The sequence below is a fragment of the Chiloscyllium punctatum genome, chromosome 37 (assembly GCF_047496795.1).
Source record: "Chiloscyllium punctatum isolate Juve2018m chromosome 37, sChiPun1.3, whole genome shotgun sequence".
NCBI lineage: Eukaryota > Metazoa > Chordata > Chondrichthyes > Orectolobiformes > Hemiscylliidae > Chiloscyllium > Chiloscyllium punctatum.
In genome coordinates, this window is record NC_092775.1 from 30,232,639 (window position 1) to 30,259,147 (window position 26,509).

At 42.3% G+C, this 26,509-nt stretch overlaps 1 protein-coding gene across 1 annotated transcript in view; it reads left to right on the plus strand.

The window, feature by feature from the left end:
• Nucleotides 1-1,042: 1,042 nt before the first annotated feature.
• The window catches only part of atp9a (ATPase phospholipid transporting 9A), a 183,651-nt gene continuing 158,184 nt past the window's right edge, over nucleotides 1,043-26,509 (plus strand). The window contains exon 1 of the mRNA XM_072556529.1: nucleotides 1,043-1,276. Coding sequence (XP_072412630.1) covers nucleotides 1,209-1,276 — 68 coding nt within the window. The 5' untranslated portion in view covers nucleotides 1,043-1,208. The remainder of the gene's footprint in view (nucleotides 1,277-26,509) is intronic.

A 26,509-nucleotide genomic window follows, 5' to 3' on the forward strand; every position in this document is an offset into this window, starting at 1 on the left:
AGTACTTTGTCGTATTTTTCATTTATTACTTTTCTTAAAACTACAGTATTGGATTTCCTGGCTGTGGAATATTTATTATGAAGATAGATTGGATAGACTGAAATTGTTGTTTTCCTTGGAGCAGAGGAGACTTGAGGGAGTGAAGTGCCTGATTGAGATATATAAAACTTTAAGAGCCGTAGTTAGGGTAGACTAAGGTCATAGATATAAGTGACAGGAGCTTTAGATGGAATGTGAATTTTTTTGTCCACCCAGAGACTAGTGGGAATTCTAGTAGGTGGGATTGAGACAGAACCCCTCCTAACAAGAGCTGGAAACTAGGATTAGAATAGTTAGGTGCTTGCTTTTGACCTGCACAGACTTGATGGGCTGAATGGCCTTTTCCGATTCTGTAGACCTCTGTGAATGTGTTGCATTTATGATCCAATGAGTGCCATTGATTGCAAACTCATTTAAAATGTTAAGGAATGTTCAAATGAGATCAATGAGAAGTTCTGAGAAAGTTATATCAAAGTTTCACAACCTTGGTGTGTGAAGCCCAACAGTGTAAGACCAAATATTGGTTTTCATTGTTACCTTTTTGGTTAGTTGCAATTACCTGCATGGTCAAACCAGACTTCAGTCTAAATAATTTTGAAGTGTGTAAGTTCTTATGTCTGTTATGATACTGTACTAAGCCTTAGAGAATAGGATACTCCTCAATTAGTTGATTCTCACAGTGGCCATGAGCTCAAATCATTGGTAGGGGATGGTGGACTTGGATTATGCCAGGGGCAGGAACGAAAATAGTCTAGTTATTACCTATAATAATTCAGCAACTGTTAGAAAGGGCATGCCGACCTTGGATAAGAACTGAATGGATTTAAGTGTGGAACAGGCTGCCAACACTCAGCAAAATCACATTTTACTCAGATTATCCGTAAAATCCATTCCAGGAATTGTTCCCTCAGTGCAGGTGGGCGGAAAATGGGGCGCATTTTCGAGCAAGAGTGATTGTCACCGCTTTGTAGCGAGAAATGACAGGCCAGTCTTCTGTAATTGTCCACTGGTGTCCATGAAATGCCTTAAAATCGTTGCCATGGCTGTATCCCAATTGTACCTTTGACCCTGGCAAGCTGACAAACAAGGAGAGAGAGAGAGAGAGAGGCTGCCGGGTAGAGCACACCACCCAGCACCAGATAGACACAGACAGAGTTAGTGCTGCAAATATGTCGGATAGTATCCCTCTGCAGCCTGTCCGCCACAAGAAAATCCACGATTCCAAACAGAGGAGCGGGTAAGAGACAAGCTGGGAGCCCCGGCCGGGCGGCTGCTGGCTGGATCAAAGGGGAGGGTTTGTTTTTATTTTAATCGGGATAAAGGCATGGAATAAAACAGGGTGTCAGATCCCTGTGTTGTTCGGAAGCGGGGGTGGCGATGGCTGTTGGTTTGTCGGTAACGTTGCTTGGGGGAACAATGCTGTGACCATCCAGCCCTCTGGGCGTTGGAAAAGGCACAGAGTCCCGTCCCCCCGTCCGTGCCCCTTCGTTAGTATCCTCCCTCCCTATCGCTCCAACCGAGTGAGGGTGATGATCCATTTCAGAGCGAAGACGCCTCGCCCTCAGCCTGTAGCAATTTCAGGCGCCTTCATGAATAATTTACTGCTGACTGGGAATGCGAACCGCCGGGTTCCTCCTCTGTTCACACCGAGAGGCAAACCCGTGTGGGGTACGAGAGGCTGAGATTTGTGCACAAATCGTTTTGTTGTCGATTTCTGTGAAAAACAAAAACCCACTTTGGGGGAGGGGGCACGGTGTCAGGTGTGGTGTGTTAATGAGACCCTGTCTTGAGTTGAAAGATGTTTAAGTCGTATTTCCTGGACGGTGTGTGCTGTCCTGGGTTTTTTTGGGGGGGGGGAGTGAGCACGCTCGTTATGTTACCCAGCTCCTTCCTGCTTTCTCTCGCCATTGAGAGAGTGTGCCGCTCCCTCCGTCTGAAACACTTGTTCTTGTGAAATCAACAATCTAGGAATTCTGATCTTCAGGCAGGGCTATCATGTTCCTAGTGCGGGGGGAAACAGTGCTGCTGAAAGATTTTTGTTTTTGTCTCTGGGGCTACTGGAACTGGAAGAAGCCCAGGGGATGACCCGCTGCTCTGTGAGCTCATGGGGTTGTCATGTCGCCTGGTTTCAGGGTGGAGCTTCTCCTGGTCCTCAAATCAACACCTTCCCTCACAACGAAATATCAGGCACAACCTTTCTCTGGCAAGAGCACATATGCTTAATAAATACCAGAATTAGGTGGAACCCTAAGCAAAACTTCTCCAACGACAATTTACACACAATAGGCTTTTTGTAGAACACTCTGTCCGAACACTGAATATGCTTTATCATCGTGTCCCCCCCCCCCGACCATGATACGCAAGTGTCAAGAACCTGACTGCAGTTGGAGTTTTCCTTCAGGTGGAATGTGTTTGCTTACAATCTGCATGGTGGCACCATTTGTTACCTGAGCAAAAGAGAAGTTAACTAGCATCTGCTGTAAGAATGGCATGTTTTGCTCTGGGGGCGTAAACCTTTGCTTTTTAACTGACCCTGTGGAGGTGCCGTCGAACGCAATGGGTTCCACAGGATGATAGGGTGCTGCACTAGAGGTAGCCCCTCTGTTTATTGGGTGCTCCGGCAGACAGATTGGCTGCCTGCATCCGGGATTTAATCTCTGCATGTGAGGCGTGAGAGCTATAAGGTGAATAGAGACGACATTTATTGTGTGGGTGTGGGCGTTAGAGCCATAGACTTCATTCAGTGGGGAATGTGCTGGCCAATAATTGGCTACAACAGCAGCATCTACAACTGTAGAGAGATGATGGGGGGGAGGGGAAGAAGTGCCTTGGTTGTCTATTGGTCCTTTGGCCCTTCTTATAGCCTATATTTGTTGCTGGCCGTCAGGACTGAGGTGACGTCATGCCTTGTAAATTACTTCAGCAGTGTCCACTCGTGACAGTGTAACCGCTGACCTTTCAGTGCCAGATAGCCGCCTCTTAACCTGCCAGATTTGACAGTTGCTAGCTTAACTATTAGGAGGACACCTTTTTGAGGAGAAAAAAAAGTCCGGTATTCTCACCCCCAGCAAGTGTGGACTCAAACTTCCATTTGATAGTTTACTAAAGGTTGTGAGAATATTGTATACATAGTGCAACATTTTAAGTCAGGAGGTATTTTATTCATATCTGCAGCAACTAACTTGGACGTGAGTTTCATTAGCAGCTTCCTGTACAACAGATAAGATGCGATGCGTAGACCTTTTAAAGGGAGTACATCTCCATTGTTTTTGGAGCAGTTCTGACTGGTACATTTCATTTTCTTCGGGTTGGCTTGAAATTCTAACATGATACACTTTTAGAACCTTGTCTTGAGATGTAGCAGTAGTCTGACAACTAATTGTAAATACACCAGAAAATATATAAGATTTTTAAAAACAAAATTGAATTAGAGATGGAATTAATTGGAATAGAAGTGAGTTTGGATCCTGGAATGCATGCAACCATTTCAACTAGGATAACCAGGAAAACAGCTTGACAGTTGCCAGTACAAGGAGGTAAAAACAATGACTGCAGATGCTGGAAAGCAACTACTGGATTAGTGGTGCTGGAAGAGCACAGCAGTTCAGGCAGCATCCAACGAGCAGCGAAATCGACGTTTCGGGCAAAAGCCCTTCATCAGGAATAAAGGCAGTGAGCCTGAAGCATGGAGCTTCAGGCTCACTGCCTTTATTCCTGATGAAGGGCTTTTGCCCGAAACGTCGATTTCGCTGCTCGTTGGATGCTGCCTGAACTGCTGTGCTCTTCCAGCACCACTAATCCAGTAGTTGCCAGTACAATCAGATTGGTGTAAACAGTTAAAGGTGGAAAAAGAATATGGGCAAATTATATCAGCAAGTGCTTGTTGCCTTACAGAAGGAATAGTCTGAAGTTTGTTTCTGGTTAAAAATTATGATCTGCGCTCAAGCTTTGTCACTTTAACCTTGGCGCTGTTGTTAAAGTGTCTGCACATTTGTTTGATGTTTTAAATTTATATAGATATCACTGAGTTAAACTCTGAACATTTACGTTAAGATACATGTATGATATTATTTCTATTTATGTAAATATGTAATGTGGTTAAAATGAGCTATGTGATCAAATTTTGCCTTTGAACATAATTTTGGTGTTTACATCATTAGAAACTCCTGTGAAAAGTAAGTGCCATTGAGAAGAAAAATTGCTGAGTTTACCCAATATATGGGGCATTGAAATACTAATATTTGATGTCTTAAGTGCTGAAGTTCTTGAAGAATACATGTAACTAATGTATCTTGTGTTGTTTCAATGATAACATTGTTTTTTGTTATTGTAATGTAAGTGCACTGCTTCTCCTGAGGAGCAGGTGGGAGTTTAGAATGGTGCATGAGTTTAAAAAAGGAGTGGAAATAAATATGGAGCAAAGATGAAAACAAACAAAAATGATTGTGAAAAATACAGAAAACTACAAGTAAGTAAACAGAAAAAGGAATTGGCAACAAAGACTGAGGAAAAGAGAGTCAACATAAGCAACCAATAAGCAAGCAATCCAGTGTGAAATAGACTAGAGAGGGATTCAGTTTCCATGTTTTATCTCTGTGTGTTTGTATTTATTTGTGGAAGTTAGAAAAGGAAAAACAAAATATGATACACAAAATATTTAAATATGGAAGATATTGATGAAGGCAGAACTGTGGACATTTTCTAAATGGACTTCAGCAAGGAATTTCACAAGGTTCAGCATGGTAAGGTTGTGTGGAATCCAGGGAGAGCTAGCCATTTGGATACAAAATTGGCTTGAAGGTAGAAGAGAGAGGATGGTGGAAGGTTGTTTCTTGGACTGGAGTTGTGACCAGCAGTGTGCCGAAAGTGGACCCAACACTGATCTGCTTTTCACCATTTATATAAATGATTTGGATGTGAACATAGGAGCTATCGTTAGTAAGTTTGCAGATGACACCAAACTTGGATGTGTAGTGGACAGCCAAGAAGGTTATCTCTGAGTACAACAGGATCTTGCTCAGATGAGCCAATGGGCTGAGGAGTGGCAGATGAAGTATAATTTAGATAAATGTGAGATGCTGCATTTTGGAAAGGCAAATCCGAGCAGGACTTATACACTTAATGGTAAAGTCCAAGGGAATGTTGCTAAACAAAGAGACCTTGGAGTGCAGGTTCATAGCTCCTTGAAAGTAGAGTTGCAGGTAGATCGGATAGTGAAGAAGGCATTTGATATGCTTTCTTTTATTGGTCAGAGTATTGCGTATTGGAGTTGAGGTCATGTTGCAGCTGTACAGGACACTGGTTATACCAATTATGGAAAATTGCATGCAATTCTGGTCTCCTTCTTATCGGAAAGATGTTATGAAACTTGGAAGGGTTCAGAAAAGATCTACAAGAATGTTGCCAGGGTTGGAGGATTTGAGCTACAGGGAGAGGCTGAATAAGCTGGGGCTTTTTTTCCCCTGAAGCACTGGAGGCTGAGGTTTATAGAAGTTTATAAAATCATGAGGGGCATGGATAGGGTAAGTACACAAGCTCTTTTCCCTGAGGTGGGGGAGTCCAGGACTAGAGGGCATAGGTTTAGGATGAGAGGGAAAAAATTTAAAATGGACCTAAGGGGCAACTTTTTCACGCAGACAGTGGTGGTATATGTATGGAATGAGCTGCCAGAGAAAGTGGTGGAGGCTGGTACAATTACAACATTTAAAAGGCATCTGGATGTGTACATGAATAGGAAGGGTTTAGAGGGATATGGGCCAAGTGATGGAAGGTGGGACTAGATTAGGTTAGGCTATCTGGTTGGCATGGACAAGTTGCACCGAAGGGTCTGTATCCATGCTGTACATCTCTATGACACCAAAATTGTTCATGCTGTGGACAGTGAAGAGTACAACAGGAGCAAAATAGGAATTGCTGGAAAAGCTCAGCAGTCTAGCAGTATCTATGTAGAGAAATCAGAGTTAACATTTCCGGTCGAGTGACCCTTCCTCAGAACTGATTATATTTTCCTAGCTACCAGTTTATGTACAGAAGGAAGGCTGTGGAGAAGGGGTCAAGAGTAAACAATAGGTGGGGATAATGGAAATCTCATCAGAGAGAGGAGCAGAACTTCTTCAAGGTGGGCTTGCACAGAAGAGAAGTGACAGTTAGTACAACGAGACCTTAATCAGATGGGCTAATGGGCCAAAGGAGTTTAATTTAGATAAATGTGAGGTATTGCATTTCGTTAAGGAAAGTCAGGGCAGAACTTAGTGGTAGAGTCCCAGGGAGTGTTGTCAAACAAAGAGACCTTGGAGTGCAGGTTCATAGTTCCTTGAAGATGGAGTCCCAGGTAGATAGGATAGTGAAGAAGGTATTTGGTATGCTTGATTAGATTAGGTTATCTATTGTATAGAAACAGGCCCTTTAGTCCCACAAGTTCATACTGACCCTTGCTTTTATTGGTCAGTACATTGAGTATGGGAGTTGGGAAGTCATGTTGAATCTGTACAGGACATTGGTTAGGCTGCTTTTGAAATATTGTGTTCAGTTCTGGTCTCTCTGCTTTACGAAAGGTGCTGTTAAACGTGAGAGTGCAGAAAAGATTTATAAGGATGTTGTCAGGGTTAGAGGCTTTGAGCTATAGGGGAAAGCTGAATAGGCTGGGGCTGGGGCTGTTTTCCCTGGAACTTTGGAGGCTGAGGGGTGAACTTATATAGGCTTTATAAAATCACGAGGGGCACGGCTAGGGTGAGCAGCCTAGGTCAATTTTGCAGGGTAGGGGAGTCCAAAACTAGAGGACATAGATTTAAGGTAAGAGGGGAAAGATCTAAAAGGGACCTAAGGGGCAACATTTTCATGCAGATGGTGGTGTGTGTATGGAATGAGCTGCCAGAAGAAATGGCAGAGGTTGGTGCAATTGCAACATTGAAAAGGCATCTGGAATGGTACATGAAGAGGAAGGATTTAGAGGGATATGGGACCAAATTAATTTAGGATATTTGGTCAGCATGGATGAGTTGAACTGAAAGGTCTGTTTCTGTGCTGTACAACTCACTGACTCTATAAGTGTTCAAAATGTTAGATTTGTTATTTCAGTCTTATTTCTCACTAAGATGTTGCTATGTTAGAAGGAACTTCAGGTATGTAAATTAAACTGTCTTGTACACTAACCACAGGGAGTCTTTAACTGTAATTGTAGTTTAATTGTTGAGGTTAGATTTGGTAATACAATTTTGTTGATTGTGATAGAACAACAATCCCTTTAAGTATGTGAAAAGGCATTAAATACAACATTTGTTTTATAGTGGGTGGTGATTTGGTTGATATGGAATGATTTATAAAACACTTAATCACAACTTTCAAACTGGGTTTCCATCTTAAATCTTCAGTCTTCTATATCTTCAAGTATCAGTTTTAATGGATGTTATTGCTTGAGGATCTTGCAACGTGTTTTCTCAATACTGTCACACTAAATGGGAAAAGTGACACTTTTCAACAATTTCAATGCGGCATTGCATTGCTGAGTGGTAGGCAGCTCCACATTGCAGAAGTACCAAAAGTTGACTCTTATGGAATGACAACACAAGCTCTATTAATATAGTGGGTAAAGTTTTAAAAAAATTAGTCATCGGTGTGTCAAGACTCAGCATTGTTCATCAGCTATGATAGCTTGAAGTAAGTTAATTTATTGAAGAAAAATTTTCAATTGTTTTTAGTCACTTATTGAATTTTTTTTCCTGGTCTCTGAAATGAACAGAATGCACAACACCTGTAATAAAAAGAGAACTACACTCCAGCTCTGCCAGACTCCAGATAGAGAAAATGTAAATTGATGCTTCAGTGTAATGCCTGTGTCAATATGATTTGGTGATGATTCCATTTTGTTAGTTCAAAGTCCACCACAATGACAACCACTTGATGAAGGAGCAGCGCTTCAAAAGCTAGTGCTTCCAGATATACCTGTCGGACTTTAACCTGGTGTTGTGCAATTTTTAAAAATAAATATAGTTTATCAGCATTGTGGAATCCAAATGGATATCGTAGACTTTCTAAATGTGTATCTGCTGAAGGTGAATACTTGGAAAAGTAGTGTCTGAGTAGATGTAGACCTGTGTACAGCAGGCCAGCAACAATTTGACAGGAATCTTGATATTATTTAGTCCATTTGTGTTGCTAATATTGCTGCATTCTGTATCCAGATACCAAGAGCTTCATTTATAGAATATCTTTAAGGAGGCGCTCCAATGTTTGATCCTTGGCGAAATGTATTCGAATGAGATGACTGAGAGTGGGAACATAGTTCAATGACTGAACTGCTGAGACAATCTTGAAATTTATTTTAATTCTTACTGATGTGTAACTCTGTCGATGCATACCAAATGTCAACCTGTTCTGCTGGTTTATGGTCATACATGTGGCAATATAGTTGACTGAATTAGCCTCAATCAACCGTAATAGAATTTACCAAATGCTCAACAAGTTTAAACAAGCCTAATCTAAACTTGTTCAGCAGTTCATAAATTAAACTATTTGTATTGTCACTTCTGGAGACCCGATGGCTCCATCTTTGGGTGTTCTTCAACTTTGGCATGTTTGACATTCAAAAAGCACATAAATGAAACTCTATTTTAATGACTTTGAGACACACTTAATCTCTTCAATATATTTATAGTTGATTATATAGTTTTGCTTCATGTTGTGTTCCCCAGTGGACTTAAGTTGAATAGGGAAAAAATGTTAGGAATTCAAAGTTCCATCCTATCCTTGTGGAATGATATGTGAACAGACGTGGGTTTGGTGCAAAATGCCATTTCAGATGAATTCTATCTAGACTGCAATTGGAAATCTTTGAAATTGGAGCAGTTGATGTTCCTGATTTCCTTTGTGTTTGTAGATTGATTTACAAGTTTGCTCTATGTGGAAACATTTCATGGGTAATGGCTTAAAAATTCTGTCTGGTCTGTGCAAAGTATGTGATAGTTTGCTGACTCATCATTTTTCATAGAGGCGGTGGTGTACCCAGAGTAAAATGTAATTCCTGAGGTAGGCATTTATTTTTCATTTCCCATGGAGAAGAGCAATGAAAATAATTCTGACTGCAGATGTTGGCAGTCAGAGTTGATAAAATGTGGAGCTGGAAAAATACAGCAGGTCAGACTGCATCAGAGGAGTAGGAAAGTTGACATTTCAAGTCGGGACCCTTTATCAGAACTGGTGAGGGGGAGGGAGCTTGGAGATAAATGGGGGTGTGGGGCTGGGGCAAAGGTGGGTGGGGAAAATAATATATATTGGTCACCAAAGAGATTTTGGAGTTTCTTCAAAGATGTGTCTGTTATAATAAGCCTGATTTGAACTGAGGTCAGAATCTGTTTGGACAAGTATATCAACTACATCTTTTGACCATATCTTGTTTGGTTGTTTTAACTATTGGTTTGTACATTGCTCACAACCTTTTAGTGGAAAGGAATGTTCCAAACATCTGTTTTAAACAAAACTATCTAAATTGAAAAATGGGCTTTATTTTGACTTAGAAATTGGTTTACTGGTCCAGTAAAGCTCTATATTGTACTGCTATTTGCTGCAAAATTATTTTTGTTCTGAATGATGTCCATCTTCCAATAAGTACAATTAAGTGCGCTCTGAAATTTGAGTTGGTAGGGCACTTTGAACATGATGAGTAGCTTGCCAACATTTTTGGCTTTCATGTTATTTTTTCTGCTTTCTAACTCAAGAAATGAGTAAATATTAACCGCACAGCATAGTACTGGATCCTTCTAATGTTCAATTCATAGGCTTCATAGGTGGAATGGTCCTGTTTATGGAAGCTGCTTTGCTATCACAGATAGTGTTGTGAGAAACCAAAATCATAACGGAAAGGTTTGTCCTCTTTTTGTTTTTTCTTTCTCTTAGAACTTCATAATTTATGGTGTGTGCAGTTCAGAGGATGGTAATTGATCTTGGTTACCATGCTTGTGTGTCTTTTATTCAAGCATGTGTTTGGACACCAGGGATTGATAGGCTATTCAACTGTGTAACACCATTAAAACCAAGCTATATTCTGTCTTCCTGCAGGATTTGTGATTCTTCCAGGATCTGAGCAGAAATGTGAACACAATTGTTTTACTGAAGCCTTCTTCGAATCTGAATGGATTAATTGTAAAACAGTTCGTGATCAGTGATCCAAGCTTTAGAAATGATTAGGGTTTTGTCTTGAAAGAATGTCTATATGCATAGGGTGCAGTGGATATTGAGCTACCTAGACAAGTAAGTTGTCAAGGACTCGGTTTGCTGACCCTACATAGGATAATGGCAGAGTACACCTCAAATTAGTGGGGAAGAAAATTGGCTATGACTGCTGTCAGGAAAATCCATCCTACAAAATGTTTGTGTGGAACAGGAAGAGGCAGTGATAGGTTCAGATATTTTGTTGATTTTTCCATGGAGAAAAGGGGAAATAATTTAGTATCAATGGATTTTGAATCTGGATAATCCAAGATGGAGGATGGGAAAAATTCTGTCTGTAACAGCGACTCCTTTTTTTAATTTGAGGTATTTTAGGAGCTGGAGGTGATTTCCTCAAATTCCAGGAGCAGCAATTACTTTTTTATATGCTGTTGCATTGTTTTGGAACTTTGGGGAGAAAAAACAGTCAAAACAACAGTAGTTTTAAAAGAGAGAAGACAGACAAAGGAAGCACATGGTGAGGTCCATGCAGGAGAGAGAGAAAGAAACTGACACCGGAGTGAACCTGCACAGTTACTGCCTTTGTTGTTTGGATTCATGTATTGTTGGACATCGGAGTGTTTTTGGGAAAATTAACAAACAGTGAAATTCACAACTGATCTCGGAGGAACTGTTTGGGTGAAGATCATAGCACAGAATCCGACAAGTTAATTGTTTTAAGTGGCTACAGAAAGTCTGCAGTAGTGAGTAGAGTGGGTTCTTTCTTGATTATATGTTTTTTGAGATATGTCTCTTCGTTAAACTTAAGATATAAGCCATAACTCTTAATCTAACCTAGGGCAGTGTTTTGGAGAGGAATAAGACTGTGTTATTTTCTGGGTCTGTAGATTATGAAGGAGCAAAAATGGCCTTTAGTAGAGTGATCTGTGTTTCTTGTCAGGTGTGGGAGTTTAAAGAGCGTTTAAGGGTTACTGCGGATTATATCTGCAATAAATGCTGTTGCGAATCTTATCAGATTGAATAGATTGTTTGGAGAGACAGTTAGAAGCAATGAGGAATTTGCAACGGTATGTGATAGATGGCAATTATTGGAAGGGGGGAAAGTTACAGATACAGTCACGTAGATGGGTTAACTCCAGGAAAGGCAAGAGAGGTAGGCACCTAGGGCAGGAGTGTCCTGTGGCTACACCCATTTCAAACAAGTATGCTGTTTTGGAAAAAGTAGGGGGTGATGAATTCTCAGGGGAATGTAGCATGAGCAGCCAAGTTTCTGGTATTGAGACTGGCTCTAATGCAATGAGGGGTATGTCGGATTCCAAGAGATCAATTGTGTTAGGGGATTCTCTAGTCAGAGGTACAGACAGACGTTTCTGTGGCCAGCAGAGAAAAATCAATAGTGTGTTGCTTCCCTGGTGCCAGGATCAAGGATGTCTCAGAGGGTGCAGATTGGAACCAACAACATAGGAAGGGAAAAGGTTTGAGATTCCGAAGATTGATTACAGAGAGTTAGGCAGGACTTTGAAAAGGAGGTCTTCGAGACTATTAATATCTGGAATACAGCCGGTGCTACGAGCTAGTGAGGGCAGGAAGAGGAAGGTAGAGCAGATGAATGCATGGCTGAGGAGCTGGTTTATGGGAGAAGGATTCACATTTTTGGATCTTTGTAATCCCTTTTGGGGTAGAAGTGACCTGTACAAGAAAGACAGATTGCACCTAAATGGGAAAGGGACTAATATACTGACAGGGAGATTTCCTAGAGCTGCTCGGGAGGAATTAAACTAGTAAGGTGAGGGTGGGGGCATCCCAGGGAGATAGAGACCAATCTGAGGCTGGTACAGTTGAGAACAGAAGCGAGTCAAACAGTCAAGGCAGGCAGGGACAAGGTAGGACGAATAAATTAAACTGCATTTATTTCAATTCAAGGGGCCTAAATGGGAAAGCAGATGAACTCAGCATGGTTAGGAACATGGGACTGGGATAGCATAACAATTACAGCAACATGGCTCAGGGATGAGTAGGACTGGCAGTTTAATACAAATGCTACAAGAAGGATAGAAAGGGGGGCAAGAGAGGAGGAGGAGTGGCATTTTTGATAAGGGATAGCATTACAGCTATGCTGAGGCAGGAGATTCCTGGAAATACATCCAGGGAAGTAATTTGGGTGGAACTGAGAAATAAGAAAGGGATGATCACTTTATTGGGATTGTATTATAGACCCCCCAATAGTCAGAGGGAAATTGAGAAACAAACTTGTAAGGAGATCTCAGCTACCTGCAAGAATAATAGTGTGGTTATGGTAGGGGATTTTAACTTTCCAAACATAGACCGAGACTGCCATATTGTCAAGCATTTAGATGGAGAGGAATTTGCTAAGTGTGTACAAGAAAATTTTCTGATTTCAGTATGTGTATGTTCCTAGTAGAGAAGGTGCAAAACCTGACCTACTCTTGGGAAATAAGGCAGGGCAGGTGACTCAGATGTCAGTGGGGGAGCACTTTGGGGCTAGTGACCATAATTCTATTAGATTTAAAATAATGATGGAAAAGGGTAGACCAGATCGAAAAGTTGAAGTCCTAAATTGGAGAAAGGCCATTTTTGACGGTATTAGATAAGAACTTTCAAAAGCTGATTGGGGGCAGATGTTCACAGATAAAGGGACGGCTGGAAAATGGGATGCCTTCAGAAATGAGATAACGAGAATCCAGAGAAAGTATATTCCTGTCAGGGTGAAAGGGAAGGCTGGTAGGTATAGGGAATACTGGATGACTAAAGAAATTGAGGGTTTGGTTAAGAAAAAGAAGGAAGCATATGTAAGGTATAGACAGGATAGATCGTGTGAATCCTCAGAGTATAAAGGTAGTAGGAGTATACTTAGGGAAATCAGGAAGGCAAAAAGGGGACATGAGATAGCTTTGGCAAATAGAGTTAAGGAGAATCCAAAGGGGTTTTACAAATACATTTAAGGACAAAAAGGTAACTAGGGAGAGAATAGGGCCCGTCAAAGATCAGTAAGACAGCCTTTGTGTGGAGCCGCAGAAAATGGGGGAGATTCAAAATGAGTATTTTGCATCAGTGTTTACTGTGGAAAAGGATATGGAAGGTAAAGAATGTAGGGAAATAGATGGTGACATTTGCAAAATGTCCATATTACAGAGGAGGAAATGCTGGATGTCTTGAAATGCATAAAGATGGATAAGTCCTCAGGACCTAATCGGGTGTACCCGAGAACTCTGTGGGAAGATAGAGAAGTGATTGCTGGTCCTCTTGCTGAGATATTTGTATCATCGATAATCACAGGTGAGGTGCCGGAAACTGGAGGTTGGCTAACATGGTGCCACTGTTTAAGAAGGGTATTAAGGACAAGCCAGGGAACTATAGACCAGTGAGTCTGACGTCGGTGGTGGGCAAGTTGTTGGAGGGAATACATCTACATGTATTTAGAAAGGCAAGGACTGATTTGGGTTAGTCAACATGGCTTTGTGCATGGGAAATCATGTCTCTCAAACTTGATTGAGTTTTTTTGAGGAAGCAACAAAGAGGATTGAGGGCAGAGCAGTAGATGTGATCTAAATGGCCTTCAACAAGGTTCCCCATGGGAGACTGGTTAGCAAGGTTAGATTTTTAGATTAGATTACTTAGTGTGAAAACAGGCCCTTCGGCCCAACAAGTCCACACCAAAACTCCAAAGAGCAACCCACCAGACCCATTCCCCTTCACCTAACACTATATAGACCATTTAGCACGGCCAATTCACCTGACCTGCACAACTGGAGTACCCAGAGGAAACCCACGCAGACACTGGAGAATATGCAACCTGCACACAGACAGTTGCCAGAGGCGGGAATTGAACCCGGGTTCAATTGGCTAACCACTGTGCCACTGCAGATCCCATGGAATACAGGGAGAACTAGCCATTTGGATACAGAACTGGCTCAAAGGTAGAAGACATAGGGTGGTGGTGGAGGGTTGTTTTTCAGACTGGAGGCCTGTGACCAGTGGAGTGCCACAAGGATCGGTGCTGGGTCCTCTACTTTTTGTCATTTACATAAATGATTTGGATGCGAGCAGAAGAGGTACAGTTAGTAAGTTTGCCGATGACACCAAAATTGGAGGTGTAGTGGACAGTGAAGAGGGTTACCTCTGATTACAACAGGATCTGGGCCAGATGGGCCAATGGGCTGAGAAGTGGCAGGTAGAGTTTAATTCAGATAAATGTGAGGTGCTGCTATCTGGAGAGGCTGAACAGGCTGGGGCTGTTTTCCCTGGAGCGTCGGAGGCTGAGGGGTGACCTTAGAGGTTTACAAAATTATGACTGGCATGGATAGAATAAATAGACAAAGTCTTTTTCCCTGGGGTTGGGGAGTCCAGAACTAGAGGGCATAGGTTTAGGGTGAGAGGGGAAAGATATAAAAGAGACCTGAGGGGCAGCTTTTTCGCACAGTGTGATACGTGGATGGAATGAGCTGCCAGAGGATGTGGTGGAGGCTGGTACAATTGCAACATTGAAGAGGCATTTGGATGGGTATATGAACAGGAAAGGTTTGAAGGGATATGGGCTGGGTGCTGGTAGGTGGGACTAGATTGGGTTGGGATATCTGGTCAGCATGGACGGATTGGACCAAAGGGTGCTGTACATCTCCCAATGACTCTGATTCTCAAGTGCACTTTAATAATTGGTGTCATGTTGGCCCAGATAAGGTATTGAAGGTATAACTCCCTGTGAAGGTGTCTGTGCCACAATAGTCAGACTGATTCTAATCTTAAAAAACAGATTTATAGAATCTTATATGGATTCATGCAGTTTTTGAGCAAAGCAAAATGTAATTCTGCAAGTACAAATTCACCCCACACACTTGTATGTGGGTGTGTGTGTTGGGGAGGGATATGAGAGGGTGTGTGTATGTGTGTCCGTCTGTCTGTGGGCATAGTGCAGTAGGGTCATCTGTAGTGTGACATGAACCCAAGGTCCCAGTTGAGACGATCAGCCTCTGCTTGGCCACTTTTTTCATTGTTGCCTATCCCGAAGTCCGCCTTGGAAGATGGTCACCTGAAGGTCCGAGGTAGAAGACCAAACAGAGGCTACGACAATGCACCATGCCTGAGGACATTCTTGCCTGCAGCGTATGAGATAGACAACATTGGCTGAGTCACATGAGTACCTGCCATGTACATGATGGGAGGTGTCCCCACACGTAATGGTGGTATCTGTGTCGACAGCGTCTACCATAACAAGGTTGCATGATATTGTCCTGAAAGCCAGGCAGTTTGCTATGAACAATGATCTGTTTGAGATTTGGTGGCTGTTGAAAGGTGAGAAGTAGAAGTGTGGGCAAGGTCTTGGCAAGGTGCTCGTTCTCATTGATAACGTGTTGCAGGCCGCGAAGGACATGGCGTAGTTCCTCGGCTCCTGGGAAGTACTGGACAAACTGCCCAGCTTTCAGGACAATACCATACAACCTTGTCATGGTAGAATGTTGACATGGATACCACCATTACGTGTGGGGACATCTCCCACCATGTGCGTGGCAGGAACTGGTGCGACTCAGCCAATGTTGTCTATCTCATAAGCTGCAGGCAAGGATGCGCTGAGGCATGGTACATTGGCGAGACCAACAGAGGCTACGACAACGGATGAATGGACACCGCACAATAATCACCAGCCGGAGTGTTCCCTCCCAGTCGAAGAGTATTTCAGCAGTCTGGGATGTTTGACCCCGGACCTTCGGGTGACTGTCCTCCAAGGCAGACTTTGGGACAGGCAACAACGAAAGGTGGCTGAGCAGAGGCTGATAGCCAAGTTCGGTACCCATGGGGATAGCATCAACTGGGACCTTGGGTTCATGTCCCACTACAGGTGACCCTATTGCACTAGTCACACACAGACAGACACATGTGCATGGACACACTCTCAGACCTTCTCTCCTATACACACACGCCCCTTCTCACAGACCTAAACCCCTTTACACTCACACTCACTCACACACACATACACACACCCTCTCACAGACACTCAACCCCCCCCCCCCCCCCCACCCCCCCACAAACACCCACATGTACACATATAAGTTTGTGGGTTGAATTTGTACTTGCAGAATTACATTTTACTTTGTTCAAAAACTGCATGAATCCACGTAAGTTTCTGTAAATCAATTTTTTAGATTAGAATCAGTATGAGCAATGTGGCACAGACAACCTCACTGGGAGTTAACGCCTTCAATACCTTCTCTGGACTGACATGATACCAGTTGTTAAAGTGCACCTCAGAATGTAACTTTTTAAAAAAAAAGTTTTGTGATTTACATATGAAAGAACTGAAACCAACGTGGTCGTTCTAAAAGATGAGAGATGTAACAAACAATCCAGGTCTTTTACAATATATAATTTCAGTTAGATCACACTGTAAACGTTTGCTATAAATTCTGTCTTAAATCTTATTCTCCACAATCAGCTGATGGAGGAGTAGCGCTCCGAAAGCTAGTGCTTCATAGAGTCATAGAGATGTACAGCATGGAAACCGACCCTTTGGTCCAACCTGTCCATGCCGACCAGATATCTTTCCCCTCTCACCCTAAACCGATGCCCTCCAGTTCTGGACTCCCCGACCCCAGAGAAAAGACTGTCTATTTATCCTATCCATGCTCCTCATAATTTTGTAAACCTCTATAAGGTCACCCCTCAGCCTCTGACGCTCCAGGGGAAAACAGCTCCAGCCTGTTCAGCCTCTCCCTATAGCTCAAATCCTCCAACCCTGGCAACATCCTTGTCAATCTTTTCTGAACCCTTTCAAGTTTCACAACATCTTTCCGATAGGAAGGAGACCAGAATTGCACGCAATATTCCAACAGTGGCCTAACCAATGTCCTGTCCAGCCACAAAATGACCTCCCAACTCCTGTATTCAATATTCTGACCAATACAGGAAAGCATACCAAACGCCGCCTTCACTATCCTATCTACCTGTGACTCCACTTTCAAGGAGCTATGAACCTATGCTCCAAGGTCTGTTTGTTCAGCAATACTCCCTAGGACCTTACCATTAAGTGTATAAGTCCTGCTAAGATTTACTCTCCCAAAATGCAGCACCTCTCATTTATCTGAATTAAACTCCATCTGCCACTTCTCAGCCCATTGGCCCATCTAGTCCAGATCCGTTGTAATCTTCGCTGTCCACTTCACCTCCAATTTTGGTGTCATCTGTAAATTTACTAACTGTACCTCTTTTGCTCGCATCCAAATCATTTATGTAAATGACAAAACGTAGAGGACCCAGCACCGATCCTTGTGGCACTCCACTGGTCACAGGCCTCCAGTCTGAAAAACAACCCTCCACCACCACCCTCTGTCTTCTACCTTTTGAGCCAGTTCTGTGTCCAAATGGCTAGTTCTCCCTGTATTCCATGAGATCTAACCTTGCTAATCAGTATCTCATGGGGAACCTTGTCGAACGCCTTACTGAAATCCATATAGATCACATCGTCTGCTCTGCCCTCATCAATCTTCTTTGTTACTACTTCAAAAAACTCAATCAAGTTTGTGAGACATGATCTCCCATGCACAAAGCTGAATAAACCTGTTGAATTATAAACTGATGCTGTGTGATTTTTAACTGTGTACACCCCAGTCCAACACCAGCTCTCCAAATTTTAGAATGTTGTGGGTTTGTTCAGTTGCTGTGGTGGACTTTGTCATAGCCGTTGAAATGTCAGCAGAATTTTCAGACTTGGAGCTGCCTCTGGAAATGGAAGATTTTAATTTTTTTCTTTTAGCTTTGTGGTTACAGAGCATTAACCAGACAAGGAAAAACCTTAAAGAAAAGCTGCAAAATTGTAGCAATGCTGAATTAATACATTGTGGCAAGGACCTGTGCTCTCCAGTGTATTTCTAAGGGTATCCAAGAACGTGCCAGACATAATTACAGGATAAAGATTTTTGCTTTAAATGTGATATTTTAAAAAATTATTCACAGGATGTAGGTTCACTGGCTAGACCAGTATTGTTTTGCCCATCCCCTGTTGGCCAGGGAGGAAATAAGAGTCAATTATCTATCTGTGGATCTTGAGTCATACATAGACCAGGTAGGGAGCCATTTTCCTTTCCTGAAGGATATTAGTGAATTAGATGGGTGTCTATGACAATCGACAGTGAATATGTCATCACCCATCAATCAGCTTTTAATTTCACCATCTTCCATGATGGAATTTGAACCACTGTACCACCCTTTTTTAATGTCTTCTCTCTCTCTCTCTCTCTCTCTCTCTCTCTCTCTCTCTCTCTCTCTCTCTCTCTCTCTCTCTCTCTCTCTCTCACTATGTCCTTTTGTCTTGAATTTGTCGTCCCTTGGTTACCATCAATTCGTTTTTTCCGGCACCTGAATAAACCTCAGCAAAGCTGTTTGGATTATGTTTGCAGATCAAAAACAAACCTTTCCCTCTTTCCCCAGAGTTTACAGAGGAACCTTGATTATCCAAAGGACAAGGGCAGGGAGTATTTCGATCTGTTAATCGAATTCTGGCTAACATAGTTTAGTCAAGCACCGGGACCTTGCGATCTTGCCAGATAATCGAGATTCCTCTGTATTTACTACTTTTTAGTAGATTCAACTATCTCTGCTTTAAAAACTGAAAGGCTAGAAAGAAAAACTGAAATTCCTGGAAAAAGCTCAGCAGGTCTGGCAGCAGTGACCTCCGAATTGATGATAGCTAGGAAGGTATCAGTTTCTGTGCAGAAGACAGAATGGAGGCGAGTTAAGGAATAAACGATAGGTGGGGATAGAGCCCAAAGAGAGAGGAGTACAGTTGGACAGACAAATTAGTGAGTAACATTCTGGTTAGAAGAGTGAATAGTTATTAATGGGGACTGTTCATGGCTAACAATGGGTTCTATGGAGTAGCCAAGTATGTGTTGACAAGGCCTGATGTTTTTGGTTTCTAAAGGCTAGATTAGTTGTGTTCCATTCAAAATTAACATTTAACGTCTACCTGTTTTGGTCAATCATTGTCTTTGGGAGGGAAACTTGCACCCTTTTCCATTGCTTTTCTTTGACCTTACCCCTCCTTCTGTCTCACAGTTGCTTGTTTCCACATTTAAATAAAACTGTTTACATTGGGCCTTGATTATATGCTTGCTTATTACTGGCTGGTTTTTCTTTTAACGATGTTAAGGCAGCTTCAGAATTTACTTTCATAAGGGGAAAAATTCTGAACAACATTAACAGTTTGTTCACATTTTGTATTTGTATTTGCACTGAGGTGTGTCCATTAAATGCCATTGTCTACGTACAAAACAGGGATGGTGATAAAGAAAGGGTGTAACTTTTGGCATACTTTAATACTATATATGGTATAAGAGCTCCTGGTTTAATAGTAAATCTAACAAATACCCATCTATAAAAATAGTTTGTCTTAATAGATGGTTATGTAGTTTTGACATTTTTAACAAACTTTAGTTATAAAATAGAAAGCTGACATGTGCCACTGTAGCCAGCGTAATGCTTGTGTGTACGTGGTCTTGTGATATGATTCCTATACGGATGGGTATGTTGCGTACTACTTGTGCGTACACTGCAGGATAAGGACACTAACTCAATGTGATACCAGTAAGAAGAGTGTTTGCATTAGATCTGTCTTTTGTACTCAGTTAGCTGTACTGAATCAAACAGCAGTAAGTCTTACTCTGACAAACAGTGAAATGGTAAGATAAAACCAGTCACGATTTTCATTGTTGATGGTTATCCAGTGACTTAAGTTGGAAATGTATGTGTGCAGTTATCCTATGAAGCAAGAATACGTTGGCTGTGGTGCAACTAAAAACAGCCCCAATTGTGTAACACTGAAGGTGTTGGTCACTATTACGACTTGTGTGAAGCTGGATTTGAAGAAGAAAATGAATACTGACCTTAACTTGGGCCTCAGGAGTAGACCACTTGGCCCTTTGAACCGTCTTCTTCATTCATGAAGATTGTTGCTGTTTTAATTGCAGTCTGAGTTTCCCTTTCCTGTTTGCCATACCTCTCAATTATCAGCAATCTATCTAACTTGGCCTTGCACATACCTGTATTCAATCACCAAGTCTCCATTGCATTTTTGGTGAAGAAATTCCCCAGACTGATGACCCTTTTAAGAGAAGGAACATCTCATGTTTGACTGAACAGAGAGATCTCTTATTGCTAAACTTTGTCCCCTAGTTCTAGTTTCTTCCAAAAGAAGAAACCCCTTCCTGGCATCCACCCTTTCCAGTCCAATCAGCAATCTAATATGGTTCAATAAGATTATTTCTCACTCTTCTACACTCTAATTGTTATAGGCCCAACCTATTCACCCATTCCTCATTAGATAAGTCCATCAACACAGGAAGGTATCTACCGAACCTCCTCTGAACTCTAATACTATTCGATCCTTTCAAAATTAAAAAGACTATGGTCTCACCAAGGTACTATACAGTCACAGTAAAACATACCCAGTCTTGTATCCCATTCCCCTTGCCATAAGCACCAATGTTCATTTATCAAGAAAAACAATAAAGAGCTGCAGATCCTGGAAACCTGAAATAAAAACCAAAATTGCTGGAGAACCTCAGCAGATCTGGCAGCATCCGTGGAGAGAAAGCAGAGTCAACATTTTGAGTCCAGAACTGATTTGGAGCTGGGAAAGTGCTGAAGATGGGATCAGGCATGATGGGGAGGAATGAGATGATAGGTGTAGATGGAGCCTGGAGAGAGAGCCCAGCAGTTGGGCAGATAAAGAAATGGATAATGGTGAGCAAGGGAGAAAGAAAAGCTGATAGTAGGGACTGTTATTGGGTGAAAACGTGTTGGCTTTGCTGAAAGCAGCTCATGTTATGATGGGGCCTCGGCTGTGGGGTGCTCAGTGGCTGAGTAAAGGACTTAGAAGAAGGTGTTCTAATTCTAAAATGATTGAACTTGATGTTGAGTCCTGAAGGCTGGCGTGTCCCCAGCAGAAAAGGAGATGCTAATCTCCCAGCTTACACCAAGCCCTGTTCGAACAATGCAGCAGGCCCAAGACAAACCTTGATCAGGGAGCAACTGGATGCTCAGGGTCATTTTTCCGCAGACAGAACATAAAGCAATTGCCCAGTCTGTGTTCTGTCTCCCCCAGTGTCAAGGCGATCACATTGTGAGCAGCAAATACAGCAGAGTAGATTGAGTGAAGTGAAGTAAATCGTTGCTTCGCCTGGAAGATGTGTCTGGAGCCTTGGATAGGGAGGAAGTAAATGGGCAGGTCTTACCTCTACAGTTGCATGGGAAGTGCTACGCAGGTGTAGAGAGGTATTGAGAGTGGATGAGGAGTGGACCAGGATTACTTGAGGGAATGGTTCTTGTGGAATGCTGACAAGGAAGGAGAGGAGACTATATCTGGTAGTGGCATCATAGAAACGATATGAGAGATGGAGGAACTAGGAGAATGGTATAATCTTTACAAGTAGCAGGGTATGAGGATGCATAATCCAGTTAACTGTGGAAGTCGGTGGGTTTATAGTGGATATTGGTGCACACCTAGCCCCAGAAATGAAAACCGATGTAAAGGAAGGGAAGGGAGGAGTCTGAGCTAGATCAGGTAAATGGGAGATTGGAAGCAAAATTGATTTAATAATAAAATTGATCTATTTTGGAATTGGGGAAATTGCAGGGGGTGGCAGCACTAATGATATCAGAGAAAGGGTTGTGGGGAGGTACCTGAATAGTATTGGCAGAGGAATGTTCCACAAATCCCACAAGGAAACTGGCAGAAGCAGGGCCTATGTGGGTACCCATGGCCATCCCTTTGATCTGAAGAAAGTGAGAGGAGTTAAAGGAGAAGTTGTTCAGGGTGAAGATGAGCTTGGCCAGGTGGAGGAGACCGATGGTGGATGGGGACAGTTCAGGCCTTTTTTTTTCCAGCAAGAAGCAGAAAGCCCTGAGACTGTCCTGATGGGGGAATGGGTGTGCAAAAGGTTTACACGTCCATAGTAAAGAGGAGGTGGCTGGAGCCCGCAAGCTGGAAATTATGAAGTTGACAGAGTCAGAAGAATTGTGGATGTAAGTAGGAATGGACTGGCCCGAAGCTAGAAAAAAAATTGAGTTGAGGGAAGAAGAGAGCAGTTCTGTGGGGCAGGAATGGGCAGAAACAATTGGTCTAACCAGGCAGTCCAGTTTATCAATTTTTGGGAAAGAGGTAAAAGTAGGCTGTGTGGGAATGAGGGGCACTGTGAGCTTGGAGGCTGGAGTGGGCAGGTCACCAAATGAGATTGTAGACACAATAGCCTAATGTCTAAAGGTTGTGATGGACACAATAGCCTGATATTCAAAGTGATTCAGACAACAAATGCTGTACCTAAAAACTAATGGTTTGTGATTCATACACCAGGACACCTAGAAGCCCATCTACTTCTGAGTTCTGCAATCTCTGTCCATTTACATAGTATACCATTTTTCTGTTATGCTGCAAAAATGGACATTATACCTCATCTGCCAATTTTTTTTTGTAAAGTTACTTAGGTTATCCTTCTACCTTTACAGACATTATATCTTCTCTTAACAATTTTTTTTAACCGATCTTGCTGATATCACCAAATTTAATTACCATATATTTAGTCATTCATTAAAGTCATTGTTATAGATTCTACACTGTTGAGGCTCCAATACTGATCCCTGGCCTTTAGCCCCACGAGTTACAGGGTCTGCTTCCATGCAGTGCATCTCTATGACTCTATTTCCAGCATTTAAGTTGTGAAAGATTATAATTTGAATCCCTAATGGACAGTTTCTTAATTGATTTGTTTACTTATCTACTGAATTGTTATCGTGCTCTATTCTTTGATTCTTTTGTAAAATTAACTTGTAAATAAATTTGAGAGTTTTAGCCTCTTTGGGTTGCCACTTTGTTAGTTCTCTACTTTTAGGAAGAGTTAAGAATAAATTATGAACAACATCACGCAATCTCCAAGGCAATGTAACCAGCAAATTGACATTGAATTGTTCATGTAGTATATTTCATTGCTTGCACTACAAATTGAAGGGAATTAGAATCTGATCACTGTTTTTCTCCTACCTGGAGGTGCCATGTCAGTGAAATAAATGGGATAGATTGACCCTAATGAGGTATTCAGTCCCCTCTCCCTACCTCACTAGTTAAGTTCTGGCTGAGAAGATCCACTGGTAACTTTCTTGACCTGCCACCAGTTAACACCCTTAAGTAGTCAGTTCATGGCCAGTCAGGGCTTTGCTTTACCGCCTTCCTACTTTCCTGCCTTCTCAGCCAATTAGAATGGTGGCTAGTTTCCCAAAACCAGGGCAAAATGCCTGCATGGTTGGTGAGGTTGGACCTCCAATTTCCTCAATCCAGGGGTAATTGGAGGCTTGAATTGGGAGGGCAGGGAGGAGCAAGGCTCTGAAAGCAAACCCCGCCAACCTCCTCCTTGACTCTGCCCTCCCCGTTCTGTCCCTATTCTTGTGAACCCCACCTCCTAAGGAGAGTATTAAAATTAGTTACTTTCTTGCTGCAGTATCTCTCTGAGGTGCAGCTCTTGACCAGCCGTTCTTAAGACTCAAACCTGTGGTGTCCTGGGTAACCAGAAACTGCCAGGCAATGTCGAGACTTGTGATATGATGACAGAGCAGATAGGTGAGTCTATCTGCCAGCTCTTAAAGAGCTGATTGATGCTCGGTAGGTTGAATCCTTAGAGTTGGAGTGTCATGTCACTTGCCACCCAGCATACCTACAACACACACTTTCTTTTAAAAATAGGAAATCATGCCCTGTCCATTTATGAATCAGAATTTTATTGCAAACATTAAACATAAGTGTTGGGGATCTTCCTGTATGAAGTGGCAGTAAAACTTGGGAGTTAGTTCACAATTGAATGATTTCATGTCCTGAGTGTGAATGGTATGAGAGTACAGGCCATACTCAGAAATTTGATGAATCATTTTTATAAATGTTTTCATTTTAAATCAAAGTGTTGTCACTATTTTAAAAAATACAAAATTTGTATAAAATGGACTTTAGGAACTTTTGCTGAAGATTCTAAGCAATAGACATTGTCAGTCTGTTTCAACTGTTGATAAACATATTACAGTGATCTTGTAGGGATGTTTATACATGTGAACAGAGACTTTGTAAAAATAGCATCGATTGTGACTTCAGCAATGGAATCAGATCTCTCAAAAGCCACCACATTTATAGCCACCTTTCAAACCATTCTGCAAGGTAGTTATTGGTGATGCTCTCTTCAAGCTGCACATGTATCAGCCTGATCATCCCTGGGAAGATAACATACAATTCACCCCCTTTATATTACTGCACACTCAACACATTTCCTATGGACTCCAAAAGAAAAATGAGCCAGTATATCGATAAGGTGTTTGTCATTTTGGTCAAGGGCTGGCCAGCCCATTATGGAGAAAAGCCTGTACATTATCCTAACTATTGCTATGTATTTTCAACTTCGTATTGAATAAAATTAGCAAGGATTCCAATCGGTCTTGGTTTTACCTGGTGTTTTCATGGCCTACTTTTTTTTTTGAAGATATTGAGGAGCAGGCATATGATTGAAAGAGGCAAAAAGTGGGGACTGCAGATGCTGGAAACCAGAGTTTAGGTCAGAGTGGTGCTTAAAAAGCACAGCAGGTCAGGCAGCATCTGAGGAGCAGGAAAATTGACGTTTTGGGCAAAAGCCTTCATCAGGAATAGAGGCAGGAAATCTCCAGAGTGGAGAGAGAAATGGGGGGGGGAGCGGGAGGGGGGCTGCTGGGGAGAAGGTAGCAAAGAGTACAATAGGTGAATGGGAGTGGGGATGGAGGTGATAGGGTGGATAGGTGGGAAGGGAGATTGGCAGGTGGGACAGGTCATGGGGACGGTGCTGAGCTGGAAGGTTAGAACTGAAGTAAGATGGGGGGAGGGGAAATGAGGAAACTGGTGAAGTCCACATTGATGCCCTGGGTTGAAGTGTTCCGAGGCGGAAGATGAGGCGTTCTTCTTCCAGGCATCGGGTGGTGAGGAACCGGCAATGGTGGAGGCCCAGGACCTGCATGTCTCGGCAGAGTGGGAAGGGGAGTTGAAATATTGGGCCATGGGGTGGTGGGTTTGATTGGAGCGATCACACAGCCAAATATTAAAACTGTATCACTCAAACTAGATTTTACAGTCAGCCATTTCCAGGACCCTGAATAGTGATTACAAGGGCTGCTGCAAATAAATTTACTGTCAATAGCCTTGTAGCCCATTGATCTACTCCAGTCACATTGTTCAGTAACTTTAGATGTGTTTCCTTCAAAGTTGGTTGCAATATCTAACTTGCTCATCAGCTGATCTGGAATGGATGCCTACTGCAGAAATGCAACCCATTGTATACTGTGACCAACTTGAAGAATACAATTAATAACTCTCATAGGTTTAAAAAAAAAGTTTCATAACAGAACAAATAAACAAGGTATTGCTGTTTGTATAATAGCACCACAGCTAGTAACTGGAAGTTTGCAGCTACAGTATAATTAAACATTAGTTCTGAAAACAATAGTTTGAGACTCATCAGTTAGAGAAATCTGGAGTTGAAAATACTGCCCATAATAATAAAGAATCTCAAATGTTAACATTAATATAACAATCTTTATCCATAGTATCATTAGTTAACAGATGTGGACATCTCTTTGAAGGCTAGCATTTTTTTTGCCAATTCCACATTGTCCTTGAGAGGGTAGTGGTGAACTGTCACCTTGAACCACTGTAGTCACTGCAGTCTGCAACACTGAAGAAGGGGTTTCCAGGATTTTGACTTCATGACAGTGATTTAAGTCCAGAGTAGGATAGGATGGAGTTTGGAAGGAAACTCGCAGGTAGCCATGTTCCCATGGATCTCTCACCCCTGTGTTTCTGTGATCAAAAACCCAGTGCTTGATCAAAGGACTGAATTTTGGGTGGGGAGGGAGCAATCTGCTAAGAGCATTCACTCCCACCCTTGCCGCCCTCCTCACGTGATTGGCCAGCAGTTTTCAGTGGGCAAGACCACCCTGGGCATTGATTCCAGGGGAACACCCATTGGTGGCATTCTCACTGCCTAATTGGCATTCCTAAAATATGGTGGTGTAGGTCACTTATCAGCTCTCTCCAAATGGCAGGGAAGACTCCTGACACCTTAACAAGATTCTGCCTATTAACTCTGTTTTTCTTCACAGTTCTGTCTGAGCTGCTGTGCATTTCCAATGTTTCTTTTAAATTTCAGCTCTTTAGTCCACGTTAGACTATGCTGTGATGAGTGACACTGTCACCAGTGCAAGCTGTGCATTGGTTAGTAGGTATATGCGCTGCTTCATA